This window comes from Neomonachus schauinslandi, chromosome 1, assembly GCF_002201575.2.
Source record: "Neomonachus schauinslandi chromosome 1, ASM220157v2, whole genome shotgun sequence".
NCBI lineage: Eukaryota > Metazoa > Chordata > Mammalia > Carnivora > Phocidae > Neomonachus > Neomonachus schauinslandi.
The window spans coordinates 2063553-2074766 of record NC_058403.1 but is presented as its reverse complement, the minus strand read 5'-3'; the positions used below and the strand labels follow the sequence as shown (position 1 = coordinate 2074766).

At 49.5% G+C, this 11214-nt stretch overlaps 1 protein-coding gene across 1 annotated transcript in view; it reads right to left on the bottom strand.

Annotated features, from left to right (window-relative positions):
• DNMT3L (DNA methyltransferase 3 like) overlaps window positions 1-11214 on the bottom strand; it is a 23990-nt gene that overhangs the window by 2307 nt on the left and 10469 nt on the right. The window contains exon 11 of the mRNA XM_021679190.2: window positions 886-971. Coding sequence (XP_021534865.1) covers window positions 886-971 — 86 coding nt within the window. The remainder of the gene's footprint in view (window positions 1-885; window positions 972-11214) is intronic.

The following is an 11214-nucleotide window of genomic DNA, read 5'->3' as shown; positions in this document are numbered from 1 at the left end:
GAGCAGGTGTGTGAGCAGGTGGATGTCAGTGTATGAGCAGGTGTGTGTGAGTAGATAGGTGTGAATGTGTGAACAGGTGTGGGTGTGAATGAGTGAGCAGATGGGTGTGTGAGCAGGCGTGTGGATGAGTGTGAGCAAGTGGGCATTGTGAGTAGGTATGTGAATATGTGTGAGCAGGTGTGGGTGTGTGGGTGAGTGTGAGCAGATGGGTGTGAGTGTATGAGCAGGTGTGTGAATATGTGTGAGCAGGTGTGGGTGTGTGAATGAGTGTGAGCAGGTGGTCTGAGTGCGAGCAGGCGTGTGGATGAATGTGAGGTGTGTGAATATGTGTGAGTAGATGGGCATGAATGTGTGAGCAGGTGTGGGTGTGTGGATGAGTGTGAGCAGGTGGGTGTGAACGTGCGAGCAGGTATGTGAATATGTGTGAGCAGGTGTGGGTCTGTGAGCAGATGGGCATGAATGTGTGGGCAGGTGTAGGTGTGTGGATGAGTGTGAGCAGGTGGGTGTGAGTGTGTGCAGGTGTGGGGGTGTGTAGGGCAGGGCGGAGCTCCAAGAGGCTGGGGGTAGGGCTCCAGGGTGCAGGTGGCCAGGTGACATGTGTCTGGGAGTGTGGACTTTCTTCTCAGGACTCGGGAAGCACCTCAGACAGCCTTAGTGCACGAAGCTGGGGAGAGGTCCCCAAAGTGGGAGCAGGCCTTCTGACCTTGAGCATGCCCAGAATTTTGGGGGGGGACCAAAGGCCCACCAGACACGCCCCTGACCCGGGCATAGCTCTGTGTTCTCAAACTTGCGTTTCTTTGGCGAGCCTGATGCTGCGCCAGCTTCCGCCCCCCCCCCCCCCCACCGCCACCCCAGCTCCCATGGGCCCTGGAACACACAGGGAACCTTCTCACAGCTGGGATGTTGCTCCACACGTGCACGGCGTTCTGGACGGCCCGGCCACAGACGTCCTGGATGGTCACCGGGTCGGCCTGTGGGGTGGAAACGTCAGCTGGGGATCAGGGTGACGACCCCTGCCCCCCACAGTGCCCGCAGGCCTCAGTCCCGCGGGCACCACGTCGGGCCTTCCCAGAGTGTGTCTCGGGCAACCTTGCTCATGTGTCAAATCTGCTTCCTTTATGACCTTAGGAGGAAAAGAGCCTGAGATCTTATCGTAAAACTTTTAACCAGTAGATTTTCCATTTTTTCATTCCCACAGGTCACAAGTGCAAGGATTCCCCACCCGCTCCAGCTCAGAGGTGGATTCCCCTGAAGGATAAAGATGTCCTTGGTCTTTGAGCCAAGATTGTTCTGCTTCGGGAAGATAAGAGGCTTTGCTGGCAGACAGAGAGTTTTCTGAAGGGCCGGGGCCTTGGGAGCCAAGGAGGCTGCCTGGTGCCTGGATCCTGGAGTCCGAGTCTCCCTAGAAGGCCCCGAAAGGATGGGGAGGGGGTAGGAGGGAGGCGGGCCTTCCATGGATGGGAGGGGGAGCCATGGAAGGGAGGGGCCATGGAAACTGAGGCAAGAAGCCACCTGGTCCCTGACACCCAACAGGAGACAGGCTGACTCCACCCGCGTGGACTCAGGGGGCTGGAGGGGTCCCATGTGGACTGTTCCTGAGCCCAATTGCTGTGGACACACCAACCTCTTCCTGTATCCAGACACCTGGCTGGGAGAAACACCCGATGGCTGCTTGTGCCGTATGGACAGATGTTTGTGTGATTTATCCCGCAGAACCCACCACCGGGACGTGCACAGGCAGGCTGAGGAGTGGCGTTTGTGAGACTCGTGCTGCGTGAATAACCTCGGGAGCCTGGTTATGTACAATATATGATTTGGCCTCCAGGTCAGAACTGGCCCTTCTGTTCTGGACGCCAAGGGCTACGAATCTTGTCTCACATCCCCTCCTGCTCCAGGCTGGGCTGGCCCCCCAGGATGGAATCCCCGAGGGGAGGCAGACACACACAGCCCAGGCTCCTTGACAATATAGAAACATGAGAACGTGGAAATGCAGCTCACTCCAAACTGCACGTAGGTGACCCAGTGTTTAACCTCAGACCCCGTCACTGGCCCTATAAATACGGCCCTTATGGGGATGGTCAGTGGGAAGTCTCAGCTGCAGGAAGGCTGAGCCGCCCAGGCCTCTCAGTGGGGACTCCACCCTGGGTGTCTCCACGGGGCTTCCCCAGCTGATAAGGTCAGGTGTTGTAAGCACCTGATCTGATGTAACTTTGCCTTGTTCCCATTTATTGCCCCCTATTACTTTCATCTACGTGTAGATTCCTTTCGTCTTCTGTTTCTATTGGGTTTCTATAATAAAGTTTTCTTTCCTTTTGGAAGCTGACACTCGGTGGTTGTGAATCTTGTGCAGAACATATCTGGCATAGTTGGCAGGGTTCAGGACACGCCTTTTCTGTTTCGAGGAGGGAACCCCCACCCTGACGCTGATATTCTCAGGTGGGAAGACCTACAGTTTTGCTCGCTGCAAAGGAATGGTCTAAGCGGGCGGATCTGTGTGAGCCACAGGCAAGTAAACAAAGTCAGCTGAGCGGCCACATCTTCTGGATGCTGGCGGACTGTAGCTGGGACAGGTGAGGTGTCCTCGCTAGCTCGCGGGGATGGCGGGGATGTTGACAGCATACAGGCGGGATGCGGAGCATCGTGATAAGCGTCAGGAGGAAAGACTCAAATCGGAAAAGGAGTAGCCGATTGCAATCTCAAAAGGCGCTGCTGCAATCTCAGACTGATGTTCTTTCTGACCAAGTCCACACTTACCAGCATGTGGTGGAGAAAGGGCCATACGGATGGCCGAAGATAAATGCAAAGAGAGGAGAGGGAAGGGGGTTACTGAGAAAGTGCGCCCAGCTCTGGCTTCTGCTGGGCGACGTCTAGGACGATGACGAGACAGGGACTGACTAGAGCGCGGACGAGAGGCAAGCTCGCCCCGTTCAGCCTCGGTCTCTCAGACGGAGCCCCTGGAGCAGCGGGGGACCACCAGGCAGGGGTGAGGAAAGACACTATTGAGGATTTTCCTCAGCAGGAAGTCAGTGAGATTCTAACCCGACCCGCCCAACGCCCTACGTCCAGTAGGGTCAGGAGAGGCCCACGGTCATGGCCAGTGTGCCTATATGGTCTGGGTGCTGCCGGCACCCAGCTCAGACCTCCTCGGGGAGGCCAAGCCCCAGAGCAAGCAAGGATGTCAAATTCACTCAAAAGGATGAACGGCCCCATGTGCCCATGACTATATTTTGGAAAAATGGGTCAACCACTATTGCTCAGGCCCTTGTGGACACTGGGCCAGAGGCCCCTTTGATATAAGGAAACCCCAACAAGTTCCGAGGATGATTAGTTAGCATTACTGGACCGGGGGTGGGGTGGGGTGGGAGTAACACCAGGGATGCAGACAACACTTCCTCTAAAAACAGGGCAGTTACCGAAGAGAGATTACGACATAACGCTAGCGTCCGTTCCTGAATACCTAACTGGCATCCATAGTCTCAAGGGTCTCAAACTGGCTTTAATCGACGGTATGTATCAATTTGGAACACGTGCATTCCACATACACGGACACCGATGACCGTAGGCAAGCTAGTAGACCCCTGTCCACTCCGAGGCATCTCCAGTAGCGCAGAGAAAACAATCCCGTATTCCCAGTGGACACGATGGTAATGACACTGTTCCTGGTTCCCTCCAGGCAGGTGTACTGGTACACCTGAGTGGAATAATCCTATTTGGTCAGTGAAAGAAAGTGACGGCGAGTGGCCAATAACACATTATAAGGAATTAAAGTTACCCCTCCATTAACCGCTGTCCTGCCGGACATAATTACCTTCACTGAACAGATCCAAGCCCGTGCCGGCCCCTGGTACGCAGTGACTGATTTGGCAAATGCCTTTTTTACTATCCCTATTCCTCCCGAGTCTTGGACTCAATTTGCTCCACGAGGCAAGGCCGTCAGTTTATATTTACCCGGCTGCCTTGAGGGTATGTACAAAGCCCCACCATCTGCCACCGCCTAGTAGAACATCTACTAATGTTCTACCAATTAAGTTGCCCATTGGAATTCTAATCCCTCACTACACAGATGATAGTTTAATCCAGGGAGACCATGAGTCACAGGTGCAGGAGGCCTTGGAGTTGATACTAAATGAAACAAAAGGGATGGGACATTAATTCCTCTAAAATACAAGGATTGAGTCTGTTAAGTTTCTAGGAATTGTCTGGGATAAAAGAAAAAGAATTAACCCAAAGCTAATCAAAAAATTTTAAACTTTAGATCACCACAAAATAAAAAAGAAGCTCAGAAATTTATACGATTGTTTGGGTTCTAGAGAAACCATATCCCACATCTGGGGCAGATATTAAAGTGTGTCTATAAAGTTACTCGAAAGAAGCATCAGTTTAATTGGGGTGCTGCTGGGGAACAGGCTTCTCAGCGAGTGAAACCGGCTGTTCAAGCTGCTTTAGATTTATGGCCTGTTAGACCTGGGCCTGTTGAGCTGCCGGTCTCAGCGGAAGGGGAAAATGCTAATTGGAGTTTATGGCAGAAACAAGACAGCAAGCGGGTGCCTTTAGGATTTGGGGCTAGGAAGCTCCCTTCTGGCAGTACCTTTCATACCTCATTTGAAAAAACAATTATTGGCATGCTGCGGGACACCAGCTGGTACTGAGCTTATAACTGTAAATCATGTATTAATGAGGCCTCAGATTCCCAGTATGTATGGATTCCAGGAAATCCGACTACTCATAAAATCAGACATACGCAGGAAGCTAGTATAATGAAACAGAAGTGGTATAGACAAGATCAGGCTAAGCCTGGCATAAAAGGAATATCACCCGCATGAAGAAGCTAATGACGTGGCTACTAATTCCAATGAGTCAATATGTTCTACTGATGTCCCATCAGCCCATTCCTCTATGATGGGGAGGAAGCCAAATGATCATTTACCCGAAGAACCACAGCATGCCTGGTTTACTGACGAAAGGCAGAAGTTATTAGTAATGCTAACCTCTGGAAGGCTGTAGCTTACAACCCCCATCTTAAAAAGACATTACGAACACAGGGAGATGGGGTGAGTAGCCAACATGCAGAGCTTTCTGCTGTTTACACAGTCTTAAGCCAAGAACAAGAGGGACAATGTCACCTATATACTGACTCATGGTCAGCGGCTAAGGGTCTAGCGGGATGGATGACATGATGGAAAAAACACCCAAGGACCATTGCCGGTAAAGAGATGTGGGGAAGACTCCCCATGGGAAGACATTTGGCAATGGGCCCGCCATACTAAAATTACCATTTTCCACGCGGATGCTCACAGTGTGTCTACCTCCACAGAGTGGACCTCAACGAAGTAGCTGACTCGCTCACCCAAATCGCAGCGAACGTAACAGCCTGGGACTGACACCAAACTGGTGCAATGAGGTCATGAGAAAAATGGACATTTGGGAGAGCAGGCTATTCACAGGTGGGTCCAGGACCGTGGGATACCCATCACTCAGGAAGCCATAAAAGAAACCATATTAAAATGCCCAATTTGGGGGCACCTGGGTGGCTCAGCTGGTTAAGCAGCTGCCTTTTGGCTCAGGTCATGATCCCAGGGTCCTGGGATCGAGTCCCTCATCGGGATCCCTACTCAGCGGGGATCCTTCTTCTCCCTCTCCCTCTGCTGCTCCCCCTACTTATGCTCTCTCTCTCTGTCTGTCAAATAAATAAATAAATAAATAAATCTTAAAAAAAAAAAAGCCCAATTTGTCAGATTTGGCAGAAGTAGAAAATTCCACAACAGTACAAAAGACAGATTCAGTGGGGAAGACTCCGCCCCCAAAATTTGGCAAGTAGGTTATGTGGGGCTGGTACCCCGCTTCCAAGGTTGTTGATACATTTGTGGGGCAGTGGACACTTGTTCGGGGTACTTCATGGTTTCTCCCTTTGCCCACACCACCCAACAGAATACGATAAAACCTTAGAGACTATCCTATTATATTATGATGTAATTATTCAGATCCAGAGTGATAAAGGCTTCCACTCTGCAGGTAAGTTAGTGAAAGCTTTTGTCGCCTCATATAATATGGAGTGGATTTATCATATTCCCTATTACCCTCAGATGGCTAGGTTGGTGGAATGGATAAAAGGACTGCTTAAAAAAATTAGCGGATGGCTCTTTACCAAAATGGAAGCTATACTTAACTGAGGCTTTAAAAGTCCTAAGCAAGAGACCTACTAGTCAAAATGAAACTCTGCTAGGTCAGATGAAAACCCCTTATTTGCAAATAAGCAATGTGACAAAACCATTCCTATCGACATTAATATGCTGGAGTATTAATTCAGATGCTAAATTACCTTACAGAGCCATCCCTGAGTCTGCTGGACTAGATCTACGTTCTATGAGAGAAGCACAAATAAATTACAGTTGTCAGGTGGCTGTGCCTACCAGCCTAGGAATTCATTGCCCTCCCCCCAAAACATTTGGATAAATCATGGAGCGGTCAGGATTGGCATAAGAGGAATACAAATATTAGGATGAGTCATCGATCCTGATTATCAAGGAGAGACAAAGGTCATTTCACTCAATTCTGGAAAGCAAATGCTCTCAATACAAAAATATGATCGGATTGGACAATTACTCTTGTTGCACTAATTACTCTTGTTGCAGCCTGGCTCTGTCCCTGTAAGGGGAGATGGGGGTTTGGCTCCAGAGATGCTTGGAAGCTGGGGGCAAAGCCTTGGGTGATAAAGCCATCCGACAGTATTCCCACTCCTGCTGAAGTAATTGCTCAAGGAGGGGATGCTACAGTAATAGTAATGTATTCTGGTGATGAGAAGTTACATCATGTTCCCTTAACGTATGTTTCCCTCCACGAATCATAGATACGAATGTGGGTTCTGTGCTTTCCCAGGGGGACACAACCCACCCGTATCCTGCAGACTCAGCCCGGGGCTGTCTCCGTTGAAGTAGGACAACCACTGAGCCTGCTCTGTTGGACCAACTGTTCTTTAGCTGGTATCACAATAGATATGAGATTTATTCCCAAAACTGTGTGGGACGTTTTCATAACCTCACTGACCAAACTCGTCAAGATAACTATAATTTCACTATAGGGCTACAAGCCGTCACCTTGTCCGATGATGGTGAATATACATGTATAAAAGGGAGAAAGCAGACCCCCACTGATGTCAGTTTTAAACGAGACTCAATACTTGTAACAGTGCATAACAATCCTACTGTCCTTTTAAGAGAAAATAATTTCTGGGTACACCTGGCAACTAATGTGTTAAACCTCAGTTCTTTGTGTACTCAAAGGAAATAGTCCCCAAAACCTATTAAGACAAAATATCATTGGCAGAGGGACTTCTTTAAGTAAATTCTTACACCTCAATAGTACTAATCTTCCATTATCGATTGCTAACATTGATGTGGCTCCTCCCTTTCCCATATTAGGGACCTATGCCTTTCACTGAAATGTGTGAATTGCTCTACAATTCCTTCTACTTGTAATCGTAACTCTCATATATACTCCCCAGTTGACACTTCGTTATCGCCTTTGTGCAAACCTCCAGTATAACCATTTGCCTAACCATCATCAAGGTGCGTGTGCTATAGGGAAACTTTCTGCCTGTCGCATCCTCTTGAAAGTCTTCACAGGAACCGCGCCTTGCCCGCTGATTGTGATGATCCTCTAACCCTGTTACCTCCTTCTGCTGATGTTGCTCTCACAGCCAGCATTTGAGCTATACCTGGATTAATAATGTGTGAACAGAATGAAATAACACAGCTCTCTTGCATAACCTCTAAAATAGTTAAGGATACTGCGAATGCCCTCACAACCATGAATCAGGAATTAACTGCTTCGTGAGAAACATTATTACAAAATAGAGCTACTGTAGATTACCTTCTGTTGCAGCATCACTTAAAATGTAATGAATCTCCACGAACGTGCTGTTTTAACATTACTGATAATTTTAAAAAATGGATAAATTTATAAATAACGTTGAGACATGAAATTGGTCAAATCAGTACTTCCCCTGGTTTGATTGGTTACCCCACTGGGGAGGGTTTTTAAGGGATGCCTGACTTATAATTCTGCTCATTGTGTTACTTACAATGTGCTGCTGGACTTATGGATATGTGAAAAGTGCTTTGCAGGTATATATGGTGTTGGATTATGCGTGGTACCTCAAGAACTGAATGTGCCGTATGGACAGATGTTTGTGTGATTTATCCCGCAGAACCCACCACTGGGACGTGCACAGGCAGGCTGAGGAATGGCGTTTGTGAGACTCGTGCTGCGTGAATAACCTCGGGAGCCTGGTTATGTACAATATATGATTTGGCCTCCAGGTCAGAACTGGCCCTTCTGTTCTGGACGCCAAGGGCTACGAATCTTGTCTCACATCCCCTCCTGCTCCAGGCTGGGCTGGCCCCCCAGGATGGAATCCCCGAGGGGAGGCAGACACACACAGCCCAGGCTCCTTGACGATATAGAAACATGAGAACATGGAAATGCAGCTCACTCCAAACTGCACGTAGGTGACCCAATGTTTAACCTCAGACCCCGTCACTGGCCCTATAAATACGGCCCTTATGGGGATGGTCAGTGGGAAGTCTCAGCTGTAGGAAGGCTGAGCCGCCCAGGCCTCTCAGTGGGGACTCCACCCTGGGTGTCTCCACGGGGCTTCCCCAGCTGATAAGGTCAGGTGTTGTAAGCACCTGATCTGATGTAACTTTGCCTTGTTCTCATTTATTGCCCCCTATTACCTTCATCTACGTGTAGATTCCTTTCGTCTTCTGTTTCTATTGGGTTTCTATAATAAAGTTTTCTTTCCCTTTGGAAGCTTGCACTCGGCGGTTGTAAATCTTTTGTGCAGAACACGGGTCACCTGCCAGAGCTGAAAGACATGGTACCTACATTTGGCACATCTAGGTTTTCCCCACCAGCAGCAGGAATGCAGGTCCACAGCAAGATGCGAGCTGTTATAGAAAATGTGGGAAGCTCCCTTTTTGGACTTCTTTGGGTTTGGGACCACTTGCCACCTGCCAAACGCATGTGCAAAATGATCAAAAGTCAGTATTTTTGCTGTCCTCTATGTGTGCTGGAAACTGGCGCCCACATTTGGAATCTGCACTTTTTGGCTGGGCCCACTATTACTTATGCAAAGTTGGTTTTTTTTTTTTTTTTTTGATAAATAGTGCAGGTTACAAACCTAGTTCTGGTTGCATTTATGTGGTGGCATTAGACTTCCTAACGAGGAAAAAATCACCACAGACGTGGAAGAAAGCAGGAGAATCATGAGAACACTTCACTTACTGCCATGAAAATGACTTTTAAAACTGTAACTCACGGATGGTATTCTAGGAGAACATAACTTACCAAACCAATCTCAGAAAAGATGGAAAATCGTAGTAGGCCATTTCTGCAGAAGAGTTACCCCATTTTATTTCTTTATTTTATTTTTTTAAAAGATTACTTATTTATTTATTTATTTGACACAGAGAGAGAGACAGAGAGATTACAAGTAGGCAGGCAGGCAGGCAGAGGGAGAGGGAGAAGCAGGCTTCCCGCGGAGCATGGAGCCCGATGCGGGGCTCGATGCCAGGATTCTGTGGTCATGACCTGAGCCAAAGGCAGACGCCTAACCGACTGAGCCACCCAGGCGTCCCAGAGCTACCCCATTTTAGCACAATGGCCGCAACAGCCTATCCACACAGTTTCATGGGAGAATTCCATTTTTCAGGTAGGTTTATAAAGCAGGTTCCACGTGGACACCTGCACGGAACAGAGCAGTTGTCTCGAGCTGCTCACAGCGCATGTCCCAAAGGAAACGTCGTGCACCAGAATTCAGAAAGACATGAAAAGAACCATGCATCCAAGTGAGTGGATTTTTCCCCAGATCCTGGGGTTGCTTCCTTATTAGGAACCCTATCAGCATATCATATCCTCTTCATAGATCTAAAGAGGAAAATAACTAACGATCTCCATAGACTTAAAAAAGAACGTTTGATGGAAACCAACAACTCCTCTTGATGAGATTACTCGAAAACACGGAAATCAGTGGAAACTTCTGGAAAGTTCCCTAGCATAGTGAAATACATCAACCCCGACCTGGGAGCCAGCTGTGTAGGGAAACCTTGGACACATTTCTGTGACAGGCAAACACAGACAGGGCTGTCCCATCAACGCCGCGATCCAACACTGTCCGACAGGCGCCTGCACCGCGAGACAAGAGCAGGGTGTCTCAGGAGCAAACTTAGAAGAAAAGGTGACAGCTCTTTGCAGAGGACCAGCTCAAATACCCAGAAAGTCTAATCGAATCTACCGGAAACTACCGTAATTGGCGAGGTGACTCAACAAGGAGCCAACAAATGCACAGAAATCAACAGTGTGTCGTGTACACATCAAACCCAGTCAGATGGCAAAACAGAAGGTTCCGAAAACACAGTGGGACCCAGGCCCCAACGCAGCTGGGCTGCACGGGAAAGCGTGCACCCCGCGGGCCCTGTGGGGGGCTGGAGGCTGGGCAGGTGGGCACGGCTGTGAGGATGACAGAACTTGGCGCATCAATGTCCCTCCTGGGATCCATCCCGCAGATGTCCCCACACACACCCTGCATCGCGGTCTTGTTTGTCCCCCTACAAGACTACAACAACCCCAATACCCATCAATGGGGAACAGGCGGAACACGTTTTTTGCGGCCATACAAAGTAAAACTGCACAGAACACTGCTGCTGAAGCAGCGAACGAGGGAGGTGTGTGTGCAGCGGAGGGGTTTCCGAGGGGACTGTTCAGCGGAGAAAGCCAGCTGCAGAGCAGAGCGGGGCCTCGCCAGATTTGCCTGTATTTGCATAAAGCATCCTGGAGGTAACCAGGCAAGGGGGACAGGGCCGGGCAGCGAGGAGCCTTTCTGCTGTGAGTGTGGGGGAGACGTCCTGAGAAGGGGGGACACCAGGCCCCAGCGGGGGCTGTCCTGAGGGGGCAGTGCTGGGAGGGGTCTGGGCCAGGTGAGCCCAGGATGCTGCTCTCAGGGTCAGGATTCAGGCAGGCGGAGAAAACTCAAGCTATCTGAGCCCCAGAGGGTGAGTACATGTGTGTGCGCATGAGTGCACATGTGATTATGTGTACGTGTGTGGCGTATACCCGTGCACTCTGTGTACTATATGTGGAGTGCATGCGTGTGCATGAGCTCGTACGTAGTGTGTGGCGTGTGCCCGCGTGCACTGTGTACTATGTGTGGTGTGC